At 42.6% G+C, this 25,004-nt stretch overlaps 1 protein-coding gene across 3 annotated transcripts in view; it reads right to left on the bottom strand.

The window, feature by feature from the left end:
- The window catches only part of ATAD2B (ATPase family AAA domain containing 2B), a 143,602-nt gene that overhangs the window by 9,742 nt on the left and 108,856 nt on the right, over window positions 1-25,004 (bottom strand). For 2 of the 3 annotated variants that reach the window (XM_053285133.1, XM_053285135.1), the window contains exons 20-24: window positions 20,399-20,534; window positions 15,116-15,312; window positions 12,472-12,631; window positions 7,932-8,054; window positions 5,161-5,298 (exon numbers count right to left, since the gene is read on the bottom strand). In XM_053285133.1, the coding sequence (XP_053141108.1) occupies window positions 5,161-5,298; window positions 7,932-8,054; window positions 12,472-12,631; window positions 15,116-15,312; window positions 20,399-20,534 (754 nt within the window). The remainder of the gene's footprint in view (window positions 1-5,160; window positions 5,299-7,931; window positions 8,055-12,471; window positions 12,632-15,115; window positions 15,313-20,398; window positions 20,535-25,004) is intronic. The other variant, XM_053285134.1, reaches the window with a different exon arrangement.

Below are 25,004 nucleotides of genomic sequence, written 5' to 3'. Positions count from 1 at the left end.
TCTGACCAAGCCCTTCCAGAGTGCAGGGAGATTCCCAGAGTCTAAAGCCTCTTTGTGCAGCTGCACAATCCCACTCTTAGGATTGGGACGAAAGAGAAGAGTTCATGTACTCCACTGATTGCTGTTAATGTACATAAGGGCTGTCTAATAATTCTATCCCTAAGAATGTAAGTTTTCATTAACAAAAGAAGAAGCAGCTTCTAGCCTGGACAGCTGTGAAGAGAAGTTCCAAGGTGCACTGGCAATGCCAGGGAATGGACCAACAAGGCTTTCTAGTGCTTAGACAGCAGAATTGCAATACTTTGCCCTCTCATCAGACTATATATGGTATTTAAACAGGCCAAATAACTGCAACATCTCAGTACATTATTTTTATGTTGCTTTTCAAAGACATTTTCAAAGAGGTTTACAAAAACATATATTAAAGAATGGTGGTTTCCTATCCCCAAAGGGCTCACAATCTAAAAAGAAACACAAAGGTAGACCAGCAATAGCTACTAGAGGGATGCTGAGCTGGTGCTGAATCGGGACAATTGCTTTCTCCCTGGGAAATGTGAGAGAGCCATCACTTTAAAAGGTGCCTCTTTGTCCACTTAAGCAAGGGGTACTAGAGGCCATTTATGGGGTATCTTTTTCCTAATAATATTTTGTGAGTTTTTAACATTGTGCATGTGTTCTGGCCATTCCCTCTTTGTAAAGAAAAGCCAGCCTCCCTAAGGGAGGCTTATTTGCAATGCCACTCTACAGTCTTAACATAAGCAGAACAATATTTGGCCATTATGCTTCACCAATTTAATACAGTGCTTATGTTCAAGTAATAGTTAAACAACAAATCTTTCCCACAGACAGCAACTGAACATAGCTGCTAACAAATTCAAAGATGCAAAACAATGTGCTGATGCCACCATCTACTGGCAAGAACAAGGAACAGCCTAGCTTCCCTGACCGTACCACAAAAAGTACATTTTCAACAAGCTTTATTCCTTGCACATAATCAGTGTTACATCGGCTATGTGATACACCCACATTTGTATCATCCAACCCAAGCCTAATGACAAGTATGTCAGTATGACCCATCCTCAAGGATCCTGACTCACTTCCCACCAGTCAACATTTGCAGGACAACTGGCAACACACAGTTAATTTGAGAAACTGATTATCTGCCAATCAGTACTAGTGTGGCTTTATATCAGAAATAAATACATATTAAACAGTAAACCAACAATAAAACAGTCAAGGGCTTCACACAGTAAAACAATCTCATGAAAGGTTAAACTGCCTGGGAAAATAAAAAGGTCTTTGCCTGGTGCTGAAAAGACAACACAGTCTGTGCCAGGGAAGTCTCCCTGAGCAGCGTATTCCCACAAATAGGGCCTACTGAGAAAGCCCTCTCCACAGATACTACCACCACCACCAGCACTTCCAAGGCTGACCTCAGTGGAAGCAGGCTCACTTTGTATTAGGCAAACCTTTAGGTATGTAGAACTTTCAAGATAATGACCAGGACTTGGAACTGTACAAAGAAATGGGCTGAGAGCTAGTGAAGCTTTTAAGCACTGATGATATATGAGAGGAGAGCTGGTCTAGGAGAGGAGAGCTGGTCTTGTGCTAGCAAGCATGACATGTCCCATTAGCTAAGCAGCGTTTGCCCTGGTTGCACATGAATGGGAGACTAGAAGTATGAGCACTGTAAGTTATTCCCCTCAGGGGATGGAGCCACTCTGGGAAGAGCAGAAGGTTCTAAGTTTCCTCCCTGGCTTCTCCCGAGAGGGCTGAGAGAGAATTTCCTGCCTGCAACCTTGGAGAAGCCACTGCCAATCTGTGAAGGCAATAATGAGCTAGATAAACCAATGCTCTGACTCAGTATAGGGCAGCTTCCTATGCTCCTATGATCAACTGGTCCCAATTAACAGTATAGTGGCTATGTTTCCAGACACAAATTTAGAACTTAGATAAGAAAAGCCCTGCTGGGTCAGGCCCAAAGCCTATCTAGTCCAGCATCCTGTTTCACACAGTGGCCCACCAGATGCCTGGGAAGCCTACAGGCAAGAGGTGAGGACATGCCCTCTTTCCTACTGTTACTCCCCTGCAACTGAGCCATCGTGGTGTAGTGGTTCGAGTGCTGGACTAGGACTGGGGAGACCCGAGTTCAAATCCCCCTTCAGCCATGATACTAGCTGGGTGACTCTGGGCCAGTCACTTCTCTCTCAGCCTAACCTACTTCTTCACAGGGTTGTTGTGAGAAGAAACCTAAGTATGTAGTACACCACTCTGGGCTCTTTGGAGGAAGAGCGGGATATAAATGTAAAAATAAAATAAAAAATAGAATAAAATAAAATGGTATTTAGAGGAATCTTGCCTCTTAGACTGGAGGTGGCCTATAGTCCTCAGATTAGTAGCCATTGATAGACTTGTCCTCCATGAATTTATCTAAGCCCTTCTTAAAGCCATTCAGGCTGCTGGCTGTCATCACATCTTGCGGCAGAGAATTCCATAGTTGATTATATGTTGTGTGTAAAAGTACTTCCTTTTGTCTTCTACTCTCTCATTGGAACGAGATGTAAAGGAGAAAAACATCACACTCAAAGTCTCCGGTTCACATAAATGTTAAAAAACCCATGAGAAACATGTCTGAGCCCTGTGGAACTCCAGAGCATCAACACAACGAAGCCAAGCAAGAGCGTTCCAGCCCCACCTTCTGCAATGGGCCCTCCAGAGAGGTGGAATCACTGCAAGTCAACACCCCCAACACCAACAAGACTACCCAAGGAGGACAGTATTGAAAGCCACTGAGAGGTTCAGGAGAAACAGCAGGATCTCACTTCCCCATCCTTCTCCTGGCAAAGATCATCCAGCAGGGTGACCAGCAGTTTGTGCTAAAAAGCAGGCCTGAAAACAAAACAAAAAATCAAGCAACAAGAGAGGGAGAGAAAAAGAGATAAGTTCTAGGCAGTAGGAAAGGCTGAGGAGCAAAGGCAAAGAGGCCCTCTTCTCTTCATCCTCTTTGCTTTCCCCTTTCCCTCTTGTTCTATACCCCTGCCTGTGTCTCATATACCCCTAGGGATGTATGTAGTAACGGTGTACTATCAGCAAAGTTGAGTCCATGGTAAAATGCTTAAGTAACACTGCAATGGGCTGTTGCATAGTTTTATGGTAGAGTTAAGCAGATAACTTTAATATCTAGTTAGGTTCTGGTAGAAAACAACACTGTAACAAGGTGGGGCAAGGAAGCTTGGGGTACTATCTGGATCCATTCCCCAGAAATAATTGTGGTCCAGCCCTCCTAGCTTTGGCCAACATCACCTCGAACACAGGTACAGTACACCCTTTGGTGTAAGAAATGGCAACCTTTTGCAGACTAGATCAGACATCTATCATATCATGGCCCTATACACAGCCCTTCTCATCCCTGGCACACATTACTGTAAATAGCTGTGCACCTTTGGGCAACAAATGAATCCATGGTATCAGGTCTATTGGGACTCGGTTGGCATGACACTCTAGCTTCCTGTGGTACAGAAGAGAATGGAGGTGGCCAGCAGCATTCAAATGCTTTTGGCTTCTCACAGTCAGCTTTCAGGATTTATTTGTTAGAAACATTTGATATACCGCCCACTCCAAAGACTCTGGGCGGTGTACAAAAACATGCAAAACAAGACAGCATTAAAATTACATAAAACATGCAAAACAAGACAGCATTAAAATTCTAAATAAAACTAAAGTAACTAAGAAAAAAGAAAAAGGGGAAAAAACCAAATAGGTAAACTACAGGGTAAAAGCCTGGTGAAAAAGAAAAGTCTTCAATAGAGATTTAAAAATCAACAAGGAAGGAGCTAAACGAATCTGCAGGGGAAGGGAATTCTAGAGAAGTGGGGCAGCAACCGAGAAGGCCCTTTCACAGGTCCTAGCACCCCGAACCTCTCAGAAATCGGGGACTGACAAAAGGGCCATCTGAGCAGATCTGACCGGACAGGATGTAACTGGGTGGGAGAGGCGGGTCTGTAGGTAGACAGGTGCCAAGCCCTGCAAGGCTTTGAAGGTCAAAACCAGGACCTTAAATTGAACTCGGTAGTGAATAGGCAACCAGGATGACAGCAATGGGATTCTATGAGTAGCTTCCAGAGACACAGTCAAGTTGCTCTACTGTCTTTTTACTGTGCTGATTTTATTATTAAATGGCACTATCACTATGATGCACCAAGAGTCATCAATATACCACCATCAATAATATGAAAAACTAGCTTTAGCCTAAACCAGGAGGAAGCAATTTCTGATACACCCAGGAAGAAAATTTAATCCCAGTTCAGCCACTGAATCTGATCTGGCCACTCATTTTAGATTGTGAACATGAAACAGTGGGGTGGGATGGGGCAGAGATGGCAGGCTATGCTTCTCTCACTTCGAACCTTTATGCTACTAATCAATGCAATGTGCACAGCCCCATTTTCCTGTCTAAACTCCTCTGATCCTGAACCTCATTTGCTGGATACGGAATAAGTAAAACCCAGAACTAGAAAGTTTTAAATCCCTTTTCTAATATTTTCTATTGGTTGCTAATTAAAACGACACAAGTAACACTACAAAATGTTAGTAAAGGAATCGTAAAGGAATTGGTGGAGCATGCCAGAGGGTTCCCCGAATAAAAAGGATATTTCACATTTATTTTAACGTATAAACTTTTTCAATGCAAAACTGTCTGTGTTCAAAATTCTTCTAGCATTACTACTACAAATATTTATATACCATTCTTCAACCAAAGTTCGTAAAGTGGTTTACACAGAAAAATAAATTATACATAATGGTCCCCTGTCCCCAAAGGGTTCACAATCTAAAAAGAAGCATAAGGCAGATACCAGCAACAGCTACTGGAGGGATGCTGTGCTGAGGCTGGATAGGGCCACTTGCTCTCCGCCTGCTAAATATGAGAGAATCGTCATTTTAAGAAGTTGTCTCTTTGCTCAGCAACTTCATATAGTTGGGAAATGGATGCCCCTTGAATGCAAGAACCATTTGACTGACTTTTACACAGAAGACACTTTCTAAAAGCGAACCAAAACAGGTATTAAGATTGCTCCATTTAATTTAAAGGTATGCATCAGATATATCATCTTGATCACTGTTGCATTTATTGTCTGGATAAAAGTGGTCAGAAATACTCACATGCACATTTATTTGCAGCATTGTGCCAAACTGCCATTGCATTTTTTTGCTTGTTATGGAATGCCTCTTCAACTCTAGCTTCTGTTTTCTGAACAGTGGAACCATGAGGATTTATTTGCTCTGCTGTTACTGATAAGCCTGCGTTCAGAAGATAAGCATTCCTATTTAAATAATCCTAGCAGTATAAACTGATCAAGTTTTGAAAGAGACCTGGAATATAATATTACTTTAAAACCACACAGTAATGAAACACATTTAGTTGGACATTGCAAAACAAAAATTTACGTCAAGGATATTTACTTTTCCCAGCAAGTGGGCATATCAGAAACACAAGCTTTGAACATAAAACCTGACAACTCAAAATATATTCTCTTATTTCACAGAAAACATTACAAAGCATTTATATAGGGCTTTAGAATGCTCCTCGTGTATTATTTTCTTGCAATCCTTATTATTTACATGCATTATTATTATTTACATTTTATATCCTGCTCCTCCTCCAAGGAGCCCAGAGCAGTGTACTTCATAAAGTTGAAGAAGTTGTGAGTTTCTCTTTCACGACAACCCTGTGAAGTAGGTTAGGCTGAGAGAGAAGTGACTGGCCCAGAGTCACCCAGCAAGTCTCATGGCTGAGTGGGGATTTCAATTCAGGTCTCCCCGGTCCTAGTCCAGCAGTCTAACCACTATACCATGCTGGCTCTTACAATAACCCAGTAAGGTTGGTCAGTATTATCCCCATATTGCAAATGAGAAAACAAAGCTGGAAGGGAATGACTTGCCTAAGGAGTTCATTGCATAGGTGAGAGTTGAACCAGACTCTTCCTGCTTAGTCTCCTGAATTGCAATTCTGCCCCCGCCCCCACACACTTGGGAATAAGCCCCATGAAACTCAGTGGGACATACCTCTAAATAAAGGGGCTAAGACTGCACTTTTAAGCCAATGAATAATGCTACATTTTGTATATCATGCTTTTTTGCAATTAATGATGTCCAGAACTGTCCAATTTTCTATGTTTTTCCGTAGAGATATTGTATGCTACTGTTTAATGCTACAGCAAGTTTACTTGTAAACAGGCCTTTCTAATGGATTGTTTCACAACAGTAACATGGGTAATGCTACTACAGAAAAATACTGCAAAGAGTATGTATTACTTTTAGTTAAAAATCTATTGTATTTATATAGCATACATTTTACAATGTTTTTCTTATTATTTTCCTTGTATGAGGAAGATCGTTATCACTCTAATTTCATGGACAGACAACTAGAAATGAAATGAAGAAACATGCCTGAGGTCACAGAGGTGAATTTATGGCTGAGCAGGGATTTGATCCCAAATCTAAGACCAACTCTGCATTTTCTATACTATGCTAAATGTGATCTATCATCTATTCATGTTATTTTATTTATTATTATTATTTTATTTATTTTATTTCTATACTGCCCTTCCAAAAATGGCTCAGGGTGGTTTACACAGAGAAATAACAAACAAACAAAGATGGATCCCTGTCCCCAAAGGGCTCATAATCTAAAAAGAAAAATAAGATAGACACTAGCAATGCTGGGGCTGGATAGGACCAGTTACTCTCCCCCTGCTAAATAAAGAGAATCACCACGTTAAAAGGTGCCTCTTTGCCAAGTTAGCAGGGGTTATGAAGACTATAATTTAAACCCAGCACAAAATTCACTACCAATGCATGAATCAGAGATAAATCCTGGAATGCTTCTAAATGCCAATCTCTTCCAAGTAATTATTTCTACACGAACCAACTATTGATCGTAGATCTGGACTAGTAGCATTTTGCCATATTTCCATATTCTATTTGAAATTAGAGATCTATAACCTTTTCCTGTTACCAGGAAAAAAACTAAGACTGTCCTGAAGCCAGACATTTCTAATCTTGCTAGGGGAACAGTTGGGAAATGCTTCAAGCACACAAGGTGCATGGTTATGGATTGTCAAAGTTCAGCTTTAGCCAAAAATACTTGCTTGCTAAAAAGAGACTACTACACTTTTTGCTGAAGTTTGTGAATAAATTAAAAAGCACTGCTTAGGCTGTGGCAATAATCAAAGGTATATTTGTGGAACAATGTGAAGCTGTACAGATACCTATAAAACTAGTTTTTCAGCTAGACAGTGGAAGAATGCTCAAGTTAAAAATGGAAAGGTGACTTGGCCAGCAAAGGATATGTAACATTGTCTATGCTTTTCACTAGAAGAGGTCCTTTCTTGTATTTGCTAAGCATTGTTCTCAGAGATTGATGCTTGTCTCCTGAAGTCTCACATAATTTTAATATGTGAGTAAAAAGCCGACTAGTGTATTCTAAAACCAGCATATGGCAATGCCTAGTGTGTGAAAAAGTATTCATTTATTTACTCCTCTAACAAGAGGAATAAAGCTGAAGCTTTATTTAAAGCACCCAAAGCCTTTGCCTGTACGTGTTCACCCACTCCTTCATAAGAAGAGAAACTGAAAGTCAGATGGTTTAAGAACTCTAAATTGTGTGTGCCCATGTCTCTCTTGCAGACACCAACAACCCTGAAATGTACATTGGGCAAACGGTAAAGTTTTAAAATAATGTGCCTAGCAATAACAAACCTGCATATTGGACTGAAAGGATCAATTCTCCAGTCTAAATAACTCAAGCCTTGCAATTCAACAACTTTTCCCACACAGCAACTGGTTGGTAAGTCTAAACATGAATAACAAAATATTCATATATATTTTTACTTTTTATAGCAGAACTATGATTTTAAAGGAATTAAGAATACCTCTTTTCTTTCTTGCTTCTTTGATTTCTTCACACATTTTATTGAACTCTGGATCCAGCTCAGCAGCAATAATGGCATGTGCGGTGTCCTTCAAAGTACAGGCTCTGTGCCTAATTATTTTATCTACAAAATTAGCATAATTATAATTTTAATGACATTATTTAAAATGTACAAAATCATTCTACCACATGTGCTCAAGAAAAAGGGAAATGTAAAAATAAGTGATTGTTTAAATCAACCCACAGTTAAAAATATATAATTAGCATTGGTAAAATCTATACAAGCAATCAGATGGCAAATATTAATCACGCAAATGCCCAGCAGGACAAATATGTTTTAATGTATCTTCTAAAATTTAACAGTAATGTGGCTTGGCAGATATATGTATAACTGTCCTGAAGAACTTGTGACAACCTCCAAACTGATTGTGATCCACGAAGGGTTAGATAAATTGATAGTTTTTGAGTTGAACTGAGGCTGCAAAAACCTGACAGGCCACAATACCCTTGAGAGAGGCGAAGTAGAGGAGCGGATCGAAGCCTGGGACGGGTCAAAGCCCTTAGTGGATGCAGGACATGAAACGCTTCCATTTGCACATATAGTCCTGACTCAATGCCTTTCTCTCATTTATTAGGATCTCATCTAAAAGTTCAGCCTCCACACTGTCAGCGAGAGGGTCCGAAGGGCATGTTGTAGGATTAGCCCACCCCCCGTCCCTCGTGATGAGGTCCTGTCAAGTTGGAAGGCAAAAGTAAGAGCCTTGCATAGCCTAAGGAGAGCCGGGAACCAGGGTTGCCTGGGCCACCAGGAGCAGACCAGGACACACTGCGTGGTCAGCATCAGTGTCCTTTGAGAAGAATTCCTCACTGTTGAACAGGAGATTCTCAATTTTTTCTTTCATACCTGGCTCCAGAGGTGTAGAATGGAGCCAGGCATGGCGATGAAGTATGATGGATCCAGCTAACATCTTCAATTCTGCCTCTCAGGTGTTTGGCCATGCTTAACTGTTGCCTAGTAAGGTCTCCCAACATAGACAGAGGAGACAAGAACTTGTCCTTAAAAGGCTCAGGCAAGGCAGTAGCCTCATCTTTCAAACCATCCCATAGCGATTGTTGGTATTTGGCCATGCAGGCCAAGAATTTGGCCACTTGAGAGAAAGACATTCTGAGGAGTAAAAGTTCCACACCATGCAGTCCAGTTTACAGCCTTCCTTCCTCATCTACAGGGGCCCAATGTTTCCAAGCAGACTTAGTTTGTAGTGCACAGTCTACTACTAAAGAATTCGGTGCTGGATGTTGGGGGGGGGGGGGCGCAGGAAGCCTCCGAGACCTGGTATAGGTTCTCTGTCTTTTTTACATGGGAGAGTAGAAGTCACTGGTGTCAACCAAGCAGCCTTAGAAGCAGCCACCAGGGGCGGAAGCACTGGTAGCATGGTGGGATGTGCTACAGACGTGGTAGCCAGGTAACGGTATGCAGGATCTGTAACAATATCCTCAGGAGGAGAAACCTCCAGACCAAAGCTTTCACCATTTCTTGGATTTGCACCCGATAAGATTTAGTTTCTTCAGAAGGGGAGTTTGACAGTTGATTCCCCACAGTATCATCAAGAGAAGTGTTCAGCAGCACATCCATAATGTCCGAGTCCAAATCAAAGGGGTACGAGGACTCCCCACCCAAATCATGGTCCTCTGGTATAGGGTCCCTTGGGACCAGTTGTGAAGGAGGGACTTGGTGATGCAGGCACAGACAAGGGCGCTGGGCACACAGAGGGCAGGCGTATGAAGATGCTTAAGAGGCTCAGAAACAGGCAGTACCAGCAGTACTGGAGTAGGTGGTGGGGCTCTAGACAACCGTGTGGCAGGCCATGAAGGTGCAGGTGGTATAGCTGGCTTCTTGAAGGGGTCAGCTGGTTGCACATTCAAGGGGTCTGGTATATCCCCCTGAGATGCATATTTTTCCAGAGCCTTTATTCTTGAAAATCATTAGATAAGACAGGTGAATTATAGAGGGAATGGGAACAAAGGCTTTCTCTTGTACTGAGACTAGTGAGACAAAGGCCCCTGGAGAACTATTATAGTCAAGGAGGTTGATATTTATTTATTATTTATTTACTACATTTTTATACTGCCTTTCTGCCTTGACAAAGGCACCCAAAGCGGTTTACAATATTAAAACAAGGAAATTACATAAGGTTAATAAAACATTGTCTCAGGCTGTTGGTCTTTTCAGGAGCTGGGGACAAGAGTTCCCTGGCCTGGATGCCTGCTTTCATGCCTTCCTCCCAGGGCACACTGGCCTTTCCACACTCCTGGGAAGCTGGGGGAAGGGGCTGCCCCAACAGTCCTCACAGGCCAGAGCTGGTCTCTATGGGGGCTGATGTTGTGCTCTCCCCTGGCCTGGGTGGTAGCACTGAATGAACAAGTGAAAGTTTAAAAAAACAGTTGTAGTGGCAATTGACGCCAATGGCATCGAAGAGTCTGTGGGCATCAATGGTGTTCAGGTAGGAACTCTAGAAGATGATTAATGCTCCAGTGCCGAATGCAAAGGTTCCATCATCCATGGGGCTGGCAGCAAGTGAAGCGGTGCCAAAGATCAGGATGTAGAGCCAGAGCCCACTGACATAGATGCAGAAGAGGTTGAAGGTCCCAGTCCTTGAAGATGAAGGATGAGGCGAGTACAAGGCTCCAGGTTGAGCCAATGACAGAGATGGGGTCTTCGCCTAGGATGGAGTTGAGCGGAGGAGAGGAGAGCTGGTCTTGTGGTAGCAAGATCCTTCCCAAGGCAACACGAGTAGCAGATAAGCAACTGAAGAGGGCGGTGCTCCACAGACAGTTCTATAGGCTCACTTGAAGGCTCCGATATCACTATGCCTTAAAGGGCCGGAGCGCCTAAACAGCACTAAGAATTCTTCCAAGGTCCTCCTGTGCAGGCACAGAAGACCCAGTTGTGAGGGACCATGGATCCCTACAGAGATAATTCTGCTCGTTGAGAGCTAGCAACTTCGGATTTTAACCTGTCTGGTAGTTTCCTCGCCAAGTAAAGCTTGGTGTTCACTGTCCATTTTACCATATCATGTAATGCTACAATTCAAATTTAAATAAAAATTCAGACTTCCCAATGAGATCAGTGAAACTTTACCATATTCAAACATTACATAAAACATGCATACACATGTGTCTGTGTATGAATGACTGTACATGTGCTCATTTTAAAAATGAACCTGAATATTGCCCCCTCAAATGGAGAAAACAGATAATAAGTGACCTACTGTACATGTTTTAATCATGTGTGAATAACTGTATGTGCGTACACATCTATACATGCATACATTATAGAAAGATTGTACAGGTGAAACTCGGAAAATTAGAATATCGTGCAAAAGTCCATTAATTTCAGTAATGCAAATTAAAAGGTGAAACTGATATATGAGACAGACGCATTACATGCAAAGCGAGATAAGTCAAGCAGCCTTAATTTGTTATAATTGTGATGATCATGGCGTACAGCTCATGAAAACCCCAAATCCACAATCCCAGAAAATTAGAATATTACATGGAACCAAGAAGACAAGGATTGTAGAATAGAACAATATCGGACCTCTGAAAAGTATAAGCATGCATATGTATTCAGTACTTGGTTTGGGCCCCTTTTGCAGCAATTACTGCCTCAATGCATCATGGCATGGATGCTATCAGCCTGTGGCACTGATGAGGTATTATGGAAGACCAGGATGCTTCATTAGCAGCCTTCAGCTCTTCTGCATTGTTTGGTCTCATGTCTCTCATCCTTCTCTTGGCAATGCCCCATAGATTCTCTATGGGGTCAGGTCAGGCGAGTTTGCTGGCCAATCAAGCACAGTACACTGTATACTTTTCAGAGGTCTGATATTGTTCTATTCTACAATCCTTGTCTTCTTGGTTCCATGTAATATTCTAATTTTCTGGGATTGTGGATTTGGGGTTTTCATGAGCTGTACGCCATGATCATCACAATTATAACAAATTAAGGCTTGACTTATCTCGCTTTGCATGTAATGCGTCTGTCTCATATATCAGTTTCACCTTTTAATTTGCATTACTGAAATTAATGGACTTTTGCACGATATTCTAATTTTCCGAGTTTCACCTGTATGTGCATTGAAGGTAACATGTGAATAGGGCTTTTGTTTCAAGTAAACATAGATTGGAATCCAAAGAGCTATTCCAGGCATGACAATGGACTTAGACACACCTTGAAGAATGTTTAACTTTTCTTCTTTGAACTGGTCTCCATACAATATCACAAACTGTTTTTGAAAGTCACAATTTCAAAAGCATTTTACCGAGAACTACAACTGCTGTTTGAAAAAGCAAGCCCGCAAGTTATGTGGTTCTTCAAATCCTGGCCACAGTTTGGATTAGCCAGTGAGTGGTATGTTACTAATATTAAAGCATAGACTTCAGGAAAGTTAACTGTTAACCAACATACATTTGACCTGCAATTGGATATACAGCTAAATATGCATTCATGTCTAAACAAAAGAGATAAACGGTTTCCTTACCCCCAGGATCTTTGTCAGGGTTATATTCCAATGCATTGCTACAGATGAGATCTATGTCTATTAGAAAATCCTTTACAGTTAAATAGTTGTGTTTATCAATTTTACTTATTACTGTAGACAGGTCCATCGGCTCTTTAATAACTTCAAGATAATCTGAGACCTATAATCAAAGAAAGTGACAGATTAATGCTAACTTTAACATATATTCAGCATTATGTTTATACATATTTTCAGACATTTAAATCAAGACATTTTAAACCACAAATGGTAAAACTAGTGTTGGTACAATGTTTTGTTCATTCAGCTCCAATTGTGAAGTACCATCAAATAATTAAGTGGCATCTAATTGTTAAGTGGCATTTAAAATATCTGCTTCTATCAAAGCCATCTTTCTCTGTATATATAAGTAATTTTAAACATGTAAAATTGATTATCATTTTTAAAATACACAGAAGGAAAAACATATTTGGTATCCTTTCCCAAGACCTCAAATACCATGCAGAAAAGCCTTTTTGCATGGCTATTTCCAGTACAAACACGTGTTCTGTCAAGCATTGCCACCAATAGACAAAATTACCAAGCTGAAGAAAAGAGTCCAAAGTAGGTATTATTTTTTATGGGGCCTACATGGAGTGGTGAGAAAAGCAAAATTCTACCTGCCTCACCCCTGCCTGATGTTTGCACTCGGATAATATATTTACATAGGGACCTACACATCTAGGCCCAAGCCACATCATCTCTACTCTCCAATTGTGCAGACCAGGCTACACCTATTGGCTTCTAAGCCAACAGGAATGACATCCAATACAAAAACATGGAGGGGACACAGTTCAACTCCTACCCATACAGGCACTCCCCATACCTAATGGTTGAATGGAACTTATATCTTCCACATATCAACCCTGCAAACAACCTGAATGGCAAGGAATTGTTACTCAGGCTTCAGACACTCTAGAAGGAGGGATCCACTACTGGGTCTGCACATGCCCTATATATCCGACTGCACAAAGACCCCAAAAGATAACCTACAATATTAAAACTATTGCAGTGTGCACAGGTGTTAAAGGTACACATGTACACCCCCAGACAGAAAAAGATCTCATTCATTCAATATCCTCAAAGGAAAATTATATTGTAGCAAAATCTAGCCAAGATCCCATCTCCTGTAACCTCTAGCTTCAGGAGAAGTGGGGAAGTGAAACCCCAATACATTGTGTGTTAGAAAGATCACTCCAATGGCATTAGTGTAGATATGATTAGTAAAATAACCCTATAAATTTTACAACATATGGTTACTATTTTAAAAATCTGAGAGAAAACTGCATATGATAACAGCTTCCATCAGTGGGCTTTAATGTAATTAAGTAAACATTACTCCATTACTTCAGCCACCCTTTGCCACTCAACTGAAAAGACTGAAGTATTTTAGCCTCTGCACATACAAGCCGTTCTTCACTACTGAAAATGCTCCACCCAACTGTTCAAGGGCAATGTCAGTGTCATGCTATGGGCTCATTCACTCTGGGATTAGTCAGCTCTTTCCTATTTTGTTCTGAGCTGAGAGCAAAACAAAATATTAGCCCCCAATGGTGTCCCTAATGCCACCTCTTCATGAAATATATAAAAATTATTTATCAGTATGCTTTCTCTTTGTACAAGATTAGTAAGAAAAATATTGAGTAAACCAGTCTGAACTCTTTAAAGAAGCAGGTTATAGGTGAATGGGTACAAGGGCAGCCAAGCTTGCCCACCATGAAACCCTTCCACATACCTGAGCCAAAGAGGGGCATAGTTTTGCCTCTAAACTGAGCTTTGGAGACTCTATGAAACAAAAGCAGTCCTGCTGCTTCAGAGTGCCTCTAGAGACAAAGCTCCCATAATATGATGAAAGCATACAAGATACCCATTGAACATTCAAATGCTAGCATAATGCAAGTTACATTTTTCTAAGCACATCATAACAACTGGCTATTCTTTTAGTTATCTGTGCAAAATTGAGTCCTGAAGTTGACCGAAAACCGGACAGACGTCTCAAACATGCCTGTAAATAACCATCTAAAAGTGATCTTCTAGTGTACAAACGATAGTTAAAGCAGCTTTATCATTCTCCGTTTAGTATTATACAGAATATTAGAACAAATGCATTGTCAAATTAAATCTTTTTTTTTTTTTTGCTTTTTTTAAAAATAGATTGTTATCAAATTGTTAGGTCAAGTTGTACAGTTACACTTAATACATCCATATAGCTTTTCAATTCTGACATTAGCTGGAGACTGGCATGGAGAGAGATGATTGGTTAACTTGCTGAATGTTCTGGACTAGACATTACAATTCAATAAATAGTTTTTCCAGCAACTCTCCTGTTGGCTTAATGCTGCTTCTCCAGGCAAAACAGTCTGCATCTGCCTCATGTGAGCAAATAAATTTTTCACCACATGAAGAAAGAAGCAACCTGAACAACGTTAGCACTGTGGCCAAGAACATGTTAGCTGTGGCTTCAGATATTAAGATTAAGCCACAAATACCTAAAAATATGCATATGGATTAAATCACAGATATTATCCAAGATACTAACTAATCTATGCCTTTTTGATTAATTGCTAATAAGGTCAACTTCATTGTTTGCACGTTACTGAAACAAGACCTCTTCAATATCCACCGGTTTGCTGAAGATGTTAAAGCGCTTGTCTGTGGCCAGCCTCTTGGTAACATCCCTGAGAAACAGCCGCAGCTCTCTCAATGTGTTCTCCTCCTGGTCCTCCATTCGCTGCTTTTCTGCCTCTGATAGCTGGCGGGTGGGAGATGGTAGTGCAAGGGGAAGCACCTCCATATTGGAAAGAGCTAAAGAAGAGGTGAAAAGTCAGGCAAAATAGGCTCAAGCTATGCCCCCAGATAATTTCACAGCACAATGAATCTTATTCTCTTTCTTTAACCCTGTCTGATTACATAATTAGCAGATACCCTTAGCTGTGGAATCCATGTCCAATTACCAGCCACACCAAACTATACTAAGGGAAAATTAATGCTAATATACAATTGAACAGGTTAGGTGCTTTAAATATTTGGGGGTGATGTTTCAAGGTTTCTAGAGGGAGAAATGTACTGTCCACCATGACCCCAAGATCTCTCTCCTGGTCAGCCTGCCACCAGCAGCTCAGACCCCCATCAGCATATATTTGGAGGTCCCCCCCCCAATATGCATCACTTTACACTTGCTTACATTGAACCACATTTGCCAACAGCAGCTCAGACCATCAGCATATATTTGGAATGCGACTACAGGATGAAGAGTCTCCAAGTGGAAGAAAAAAATGATTAAAACCATTGTGTACGAGCTGAACCTGAATGAAGTGTGTGTGTATGTGTGTGTATACACACACACCACACCTCCCCGAAACTGAATGCAATTCAAGGCCAATAAAAAACCAGGTTGCTCACCTGTAACTTATGATCCATAGAGATCCATCAATATCCATAAGAATGGGTTCTGCGGCTGTGCAGGACCCTCATGGTAGAACGCTGCAGCTCGTCGAGGCAACCAAGCACCACCTCCACGCCTACAGCATGCTATTTAAAGGCAGGCCGGGTGCCATGTTCTTCCATTCTTGAACAACCATCTTCACACATCCAAGGAGTGCACTGCGTGTTCTAAAGGTGTCGACGGGTCCTTGAAGAATGTAGGGAGAACAATGTCCTGGTTGAGGTGGAAGGTTTACCATGGGTAAAAGGTTTGTGTCCATACACATTTGCACTTTATTGGGATAGATCCAAGTGTATGGTGAATCAATCCACAATGCTGTCAATTCACTGATGCGCTTAGCTGTAGTAATGGCAAGCAGGAATGCAGGAAGACACTAGTTTGACGGATGCTGAACTCATTGGTTCAAATGGGGTCTTGGTTAAAGCCGAAAGGACCAAAGAGATGTTCCGTGATTCTAAAGGAGTGCAAATGGGCAGATATAAGTTCATGAGGCCTTTCAAGAAAGCCTTACTATCTGGGTGTGGGGGGAAAGAGTCCCTTCACAGCCTGGATGTTTTGAAGAGAGTGCTGCTAGATGCACTTTCAAGGATACATTAGCCAATCCCTGAGATTTTAGATTAATCAGGTAGAGGAGTACATCCTTGATTGTAGCCTGCTTAAGCAGAAAACCATGCATTCTTGCATAAGATTTGAATTGCAGCCATTTGCCAAGATAATTCCATCTGGTGGAAGACTTACATTGGTTAAGTAGGATCTTACTCAAAAGCCAATTCGCCATGCTGTCAGACGGAGAGTGAGAACATCGAGATGCAGGATGTTTCCACTGTCCCATGCCAGAAGATCTACCTCTTGAGGCAGTCTGTGGTACTGACAGTTTGAGTACTTGTGGAAACCATGGTTGCCATGGCCACCATGGAGTCACCAGGATACAAGATGTAGGAGCTGTCAGTAGGCGGGCAACCACTCGGCTGATCAGTGGTCATGGTGGAAATATATACGGGATCTCCTGCTGCCAATCCAACTGGAAGGCATCCCCCAGTGATCGAGAGTCATGACCTGCCCTGGAGCAGAAACAAGTGCACTATGTGTTCCCTGAGGTGGCAAAGAGATCTATGGTTGGTCTTATCCAACTTGTGAAGAGAGGTTTAATATAATCTGTGTTGATATCCCATTCGTGGTATTGTGGGAAATTTTTACTTAAGTCATCCGCCACAATGTTGTCCAGGCCCTTTATGTGGATGGCTATTAGGTAGATCTGATATCTGATGCACCAATGCCATAGCTGCAGGTTGAGTGCACAAAGGGCTCGAGACACTGTCCCTCCTTTATGATTGATGTAAGCCAGGGCAGTGGTATTGTCCAATTGCACCTGTACAACTCCTCTGTAGAAGTGGAAGGAAGACTTTCAATGCTTTGAAGACAGCCAGAAATTCCAGGAAATTGATATGAAACTGAGCTTGTTAAGGAGTCCACTTGCCCTGATTCTGATGTTTCCCACAGTGGGCCCCCAGCCCAGTAGAGAAGCGTCCATTGACAACCAGACAGAGGGAGCCAGCATCTGAAAAGGGACCCCCTTCAACAGATTCACGCCCATTGACCACCAGGTAAGTGAACGTAGAATTTGGCCCGTTATCTTCAGAGGCAGGTGTTGGCTGTCCACATTTGGGCAGAAGACTGACAGAAACCAAAGTTGTAACTTAAGCATTTTTAAGTGGGCATACCACACCACTGTGTTGCAGGACGCCATGGGTCTCAGGAGTCTTTGAATGAGTTGGGCCTGTTGCGACGGATGTTGTTGGAAATGGATAGCCAGGTCTCTGATGCACTGGAAGTGTTCAAGGTAAGTACACCCTCCTGGCCTCTGTGTGCAAGACTGCTCCAATGTAGTTGATAACACCCACCGGCTCCAGTTTAGACTTTTTCCAATTGACTTGGATCCCTAAGTGTTGGAGGAGAAATAAAACATACTTTGTCTGAGATTGTAACTCTTCTCTGTCTCTGGAAGTCAGGAGCTAGTTGTCCTGATATGGATAGATCGTTATTCTCTGGGTCTTCTTCAGGTAGGCCACTACCATAGCCATACATTTGGCAAACCCTGGGGGTGGTGGAAAGCCTGAAGGGAAAGACTGTGTATTGGCAGACTTGGAGTTATATTGGCAGGAGGATTGGCCAAGTCCTCCATATCATCAGGATCTGACTCCAAGTCAGAGGAACCATGCTGATCAGCTGGTGAGTGAGTCAGTGAAGGGGGTAACTACATCTGTGTCTCAACAGTACCTTTTTCACATGGTGCAGGAACAGGTAGCATTTGTGTTCCGATATCCACGTTCTTGAAAACAGTCTGAGTGGCTGTATCAACCAAGCTTTTTTTGCAGGTGGCCAGGCAACCTCCTGAATAGTGACTGAAAAACTTTGCACAGTAGGTTTAACCGGTAAGGCCGGATCATCACCTCCAGCCAGGGCTTGCACAGTGCAAACTGGAGTCACAGCAGATGCCAGTGATAGGTAAGACTTTGATTGCGAGGATCTCCAGGGTTGGTCCTCTTGAAAATCATAAGGGAAACCAGGAGATCTGGTCCCCATAGCTACAGATGTGAGCATCACTCCTGCTGTCGATGAATGTGAGAAGCCACACAAGTGCCACAAAGAGGGGCCTGCCAAATGGGCAACAGACAGAGTACACGGTGAAGTACACTGTTCGAACAACTGAGCTGTAACTGATTCTGTAGTAGAGCCCCATCCGTAGATCATGCAGGGAAACCTTTAAATGTGGATGTCCGAGTGCCTGAATTAGAATTTAGTATAGAAAGCAAGGTGCAGGCAGTGGTGGGCTCCAATATCGCGTCTTTATCTTCTTCGACATCAAATGTAGGTATCGGTGCTTGGCATTGTGAAGACACCATCCTCAATACTGACAGTACCGGTGTATTCATGGTTTGAAGCGGAATTTGTGCACTTGGTGTTGAGGAAGGATGTGTCAATATCGATTGAGACTCCCCACGTCAATCAGGCAGCATTGATGTGGCTGAAAAGTCAGCTGGAGTGGGTGCTGGAGGTAGCGAGCAGGCCCTCGGAGTCGATAATCTCGGTGTCGGAGAGCGATCAACATCGAGAGGTTCTTTTGATGCCTGAGGTCCTCGAGGTCCTCCATTTTGTTTCTTATTTATTTGTTTCTTATTTCTCTGTGTAAACCACCCTGAGCCATTTTTGGAAGGGCGGTATAGAAATTGAATGAATGAATGAATGAATGAATGTCAAGCGGTGGTGGTAGGTCTCAACACTGGTAGTCAAAGATTTCTTCGGCAGGCTTTGTAGACCGGACAGGGACGGTGTCCTTTCCTACATCAAGTCTACTGTCCTAGACTTCTTAGGTCAAGGAGGAGATGAATAAGAATCTGATGTTGGTTGCTTGTCTTTCAACCTTGAGTGCCCCAATGTCGAAGCAGGAATCAACTTCGAAGGGGCTTTTTGACTTTTTTAAGCAGTCGATGTCGAAGAATTCAACGGTTTCAAGGAAGTTGATGCTAAGTCTTTAGAAGTCGATGTTGAAGCCGCAGGGCGGGGTTCGACCACTGTCAGGAAGCTTAACACCTCATCATCAATGGTGGCACAAAGCCAGAAAGCCAGATTTTCCCGTGTCTGCTTGGAGAACGACAGGAATATTTTACAAGAGGAGACATTGCACTTTTCTAAGTAGATTAGACAAAGATCGTGAAGGTCTTTCGAGGGAAGCTTGGCTGTGAACCTCTTGAAACTCCGTTTTTCCTCAGCTATGTTAGGGATATCCAAAATTGTAGTCCAAGTCCGTTCCTAGGTTGAAGCAACGCTGACAAAGTCTGGAAGCCATTTCCAAATCAAATACCGAGATAAAACAGTCCGTTTTTAAAAAACAAAAACCAAAAACAGATGAACTCTCACAAAGAACTTTTACCGAAGAGGAGCGACAGCTCCGAGGACTGAACGCAGCAGTAGTCGAAAATTAACTGAAGAACATGGTGCCCGGCCCACCTTTAAATAGCATGCTGTAGGCATGGAGACAGGGCTCAGTCACCTCAATGAGCTGCAGCATTCTACCACAAGGGTCCTGTGCATGTGCAGAACCCATTCTTATGGATCTCGATCCAGATCTGAAAATTGTCTACAGAAAGCACAGGTAATTCAGTTGGGATCCTCCTTGTTACAGTGTGGTGACTATGGAAAAATACTGCTCCCACACGGTCCCATGTGGGAGAACAGGCTTCATGCTCACATGTTCCATCCTCCAACTACCTCCTGCACTCCAATTCCCACCCCTCAAGTAAATGTGCCATTGGTTACATGCCCACATAAATCCCATGCAGAACAATAGCCAATGATTGCTATTTCTAATCTTACTTAAAATTAAAGACAAACATCATGGCTTTCAAGTGAAATATTACATATATCTTGAAATTTACAATGAATTACCTGTGTGCTTCCTTCTTGGAGGAGGCATTGATGCCTGATTGAGAACCAGCTCTTCAAAAAATTTACGTCTGTCATCTTCGTTAGGTCTCTGAATATAAAAAACCTCTTCATATTGGATTTTAAAGATACATTTCACCTACATGAAAGCAAAGTAAGAAGTTAAAAGGACTGAAAATATTTTCAAGCTACTTGATCAAAAGTACCATTGAATTCTTAAGATTAGCTTTTCCAAGAGGCCGATTTAGAGGTCAACATTCCAGACAGAGAGGACATAAAAGCCCTTACTAGTAGAAATGTTCCACACAGCAACATTAACATTTAAAACATTCATTACTATGTTTGTTCCGAGTGATATAACAATCCTGATGAGCATACCTTGCATGCAATTGGTCAAGGTTTGTGGTCAAGACAACATAAAAGTTAGATTAGGGCTTTTCACATGGGAGAAACAACCTGAAATGGCCTTGATTCTCATCATAAACTTTGTTAGTCGCCACATAAAAACAAGTTGCTCATTGTAACTCTTGATCTGGTAGTGATCCATTGTATTCATAAGAATGGGTTCTGTGCCTGCTTAGGGACCTCGCGGGTAGACTAGCTAGTTCCTCATGACGCCCACTCTGCCTCACACATGCTCTGTGCTTCCATTGAAATCGGCGGGGGGGGGGGGCATTTTCTCAGTTTCTTGCAGACCATCATCATTTGACAATCCTCCAGCATCCTTTTTAAAAAAAACTACTTTAGAGGGGAGGTCCTGGAGAGTCTTATGAATACAACGGATCACTACTAGATCAAGAGTTACAGGTAAGCAGACTGTTTATATGGATCGTGATAAGTTGCATTCATTAAAATGGGTAATTAGCCAGCTTCTTCAACAGTGGTGGGTGCAGTAGTCCCAGAAGCCTATGCATAGGAAGCATAGGAAACTGCCATATACTGAGTCAGACCATTGGTCTATCTAGCTCAGTAGTGTCTTCACAGACTGGCAGCGGCTTCTCCAAGGTTGCAGGCAGGAATCTCTCTCAGCCCTATCTTGGAGAAGCCAGGGAGGGAACTTGAAACCTTCTGCTCTTCCCAGAGCGGCTTCATCCCCTGAGGGGAATACCTTGCAGTGCTCACACATCAAGTCTCCCATTCATATGCAACCAGGGCAGACCCTGCTTAGCTATGGGGACAAGTCATGCTTGTTACCACAAGACCAGCTCTCCTCTCCTATGGCAACACCCTTTTCAATATCCTCCTCCCAAACCTCGTCTGCACTGATAATCTCAGATCAACGGCATAATGTTTTATAAACGGCTGTTGTGAAGACCATGTAGCAGCCACACAAATATCTGCCATTTTAATTCCAGACACATGTGCCACCAAAGCAGCATATGCGCTAGTTGAGTGTGCTTTAATCATGCGTGGGGGATCGATCTGCGCAATTAACTCAACCAACCAATGTGCTAGCCTCTGCCTTGAAATTGGATGGCCCTTTTGCTTTCCCTTGAAAGCTACAAATAGCTTCCTAGTTCTTCTAAGTGGCTTTGTTCTTTCTAGATAATACAGCAATGCCAGGAGCACATCTAAAGAATGCAGCAACTTCTCTAATGTTGTTTCTGGACACTGGAAAAAGGTTGGTAAAGTAATGTCCTGGTTTAGATGAAACTCACTTACCACCTTTGGTCATTAACGGGTCTAGCCTCATAAGCACGTTGTGTGGATAAAATTGAATATAAGGGCTGTCAATATGTAACGCTGTTAGCTCTTTCACACGTCTACCTGTGGTGACTGCAAATAGAAACATAGTCTTTAGAGCAGTGATTCTCAAACTTGGGTCCTCAGGTGTTATTGGACTTCAACTCCCATAATCCCCAACCAAAGGCCACTGAGGCTGGGGATTATGGGAGCTGAAGTCCAATAACACCTGAGGACCCAAGTTTGAGAATCCCTGCTTTAGAGTGAGTAATTTGAGAGTTGCATCCTTCATCAGCTCAAATGGGGCCTCAGTTAAGGCCACCAATACAAAGAACAAAGGACAAACTCCATTGTTTTCTGTATGGCGGATATGAATTACCGCTCTTTAAAAATCTCTTGCAGGAGAACACTGTTGATCCATCCCAGCCACTATGCTTGGACGAAATGGCTGTGAGGTGAATCTTTAAGGACACATTTGCCAAACCACTAATTTCAGTGAGGCCATGTACAGGAGAACCTGCTTCAAAGTAGCCTGCCTCAGGTAGTACCCATGCTTTTGCACATGCTTTGCAAACCCTCTCCATTTGCTCCTATACGTTTTTCTTGTTGACAATCTCCCGTTATTGAGTAGGATTTCTCTCAAAACCCAATTCTCCATGCTGTCATCCGTAGAGTCTTTTCTTCCAGATGATGCACCTTTCCGACCTCTCGGACTAGTAGGACCGGTTGAAGAGGGAACCTGTAGTAGTTCTTCCTCGTGTGTTTGAGTAGAGGTGCATACCATGGCTGCCTTGGCCACCATGGCATTATTAGAATGTGACTTGAGTTGTCCCTTATGATTTGCGCCAGTACACCATGGACTAAAGGTTGTGGTGGAAATAGATAAAGGAGGCCCCCATTCCAATGATGCTGAAAAGCATCTCTCAGTGACACCCCCCCCAGCCTATTCCTGCAGGCGATCAGTATTGCTGACATTTTCTGTTGACAGCAGTCGCAAACAAGGCTACAGTTGGATGTCCCCACATGTCATAAACCTTCCAGAGATAGATGCTGTTGTTCTCCCACTCGTGACGCTGGTTATGCGACGTTGTTCGACTGAGGTCTTCCGCTAAAACATTATCCACTCCTCTTATGTGTATAGCCAAAGGATGCACTCTGTGAGCGATGCACCATTCCCAGATCTGCATGCTCAAGACACACAGTGACCAGTTCACCATCCCGTCCTGCCGGTTGATATGCAATGGCTGTCGTGCTGTCCATCTGTATTTGTACAACCATGCTCTGAGCATTTGCTCGAAGGCTTTTAGCACCATAAACACTGCAATGTAAACAACATCTCCTGTTAACTTGGCAAAGAGGCACCTTTTAACGTGGTGATTCTCTTTATTTAGCAGGGGGAGAGTAACTAGCCCTATTCCACCCCAGCACAGTACCTCCAGTGACTGTTGCTGGTGTCTATCTTGCGTTTCTTTTTAGATTGTGAGCCCTCTGGGGACAGGGATCCATCTTATTTATTTATTTACTTATTTCTCTTTGTAAACCGCTCTGAGCCATTTTTGGAAGGGTGGCATAGAAAATAAGATAAATAAATAAATACTAGTAGTTCCAAGAAGTTTATGTGGCGCCAGGCCTGTTTCGCCCACCTTCTTTGGACTTGATGCTCTGCAGAGTACCCCATCCCATGAGGGATGCATCTGTAGTCACCCACCGAGTAGGTGTCAACGGCTCTAATGGAACCACCTCCAACAGATTCGTTCTCAAAATCCACTAGTGCAGAGATAACACTGTCTGCAGATGTCTGAACCAAATGTCTGAACCTGCGGTCCCTCTCGTACTGAGCAGGATTACTATTGCAACAACACATCATCAGTAGGGTAAAACTAACCTGTCTCACGACGGTCTAATCCAGCTTCCTCTGGCTGTTGATATTGGGTCAGAAATTCCTCAAATACTACTTTTGCAGCGATCTCATGCATAGACATGTATATAGTATTGTAGCGTTTCAAGATGCCATTAGGCGCTTTGCGGGGTGTACTGGGCTCTGTCTGAAACAGTGTACCAGGTTTCTGATCTGCAGCTAACAATCTTCTGGTAAGTATGCTCTTTTTGTCTGTACATCCAGAATTGCTCCAATGTAAATTAAGCATTTCTGTGGTTCTAGCTTTGATTTTTTCCAGTTGTCATTGATCCCAAGATCCTGCAGCAACGGGAGTACAAAACAGGTCTGCGGACGTAACCTTTTGTTGTCGTCACTAACCAGGAACCAGTCGTCTAAATACGGAACGAATATAATTCCTTCTGTTCATAAGTATGCTACTACCACACCCATGACCTTCATGAATATGCAGAGGGGCGTTGACAATCCAAATGGGAGAACAGTATATTGGTGTGCTGCATTTTCCACTATAAATCTCAGATACTTGTGGTTTTCTTGTATCCCTACATGGAACTATGCATCCTTCAAATTGAACGTTGCTGCCCATCTTCCTTCCATAAGAAAGGTAGTATCCCTTGCAACGCTGTCATCCTGAATTTGTGTGCCCACACGTACCAATTTAGGCCTCAAAGGTCCATGATTGCCTGAATTCCCCCATCCCTCTTTGGGATCTGAAAGTAACAGGAGTAGAATCTACACAGTCTCTCCATCCACAGCACATGGACAATCACTTTCTTTTCCAGCAGCACCTGCACCTCCTCCTGAAACGTTTGAGTCACTTTGGTGTACTTCAACCCCGAGAAAGAAGGCATTGCTTTGAATTCTATTGCATAACCAGTCTTGATAATCCGGACAACCCACTGATCTGATGTTATGTGGTGCCATTCTTGAGCATGACTTGCCAACTTGATGGAGTTGTTGGCAACCACAAAGCAGGTGTTGTGTGCCTTGGCAATCTTCTGTTCTTGTCTGTGCAGTGGACGATTGTTC

This window comes from Hemicordylus capensis, chromosome 1 (assembly GCF_027244095.1).
Source record: "Hemicordylus capensis ecotype Gifberg chromosome 1, rHemCap1.1.pri, whole genome shotgun sequence".
Classification (NCBI taxonomy): Eukaryota; Metazoa; Chordata; class Lepidosauria; order Squamata; family Cordylidae; genus Hemicordylus; species Hemicordylus capensis.
The sequence above is the reverse complement of the archived record's forward strand: the minus strand, read 5'-3'. Positions and strand labels throughout refer to the sequence as shown.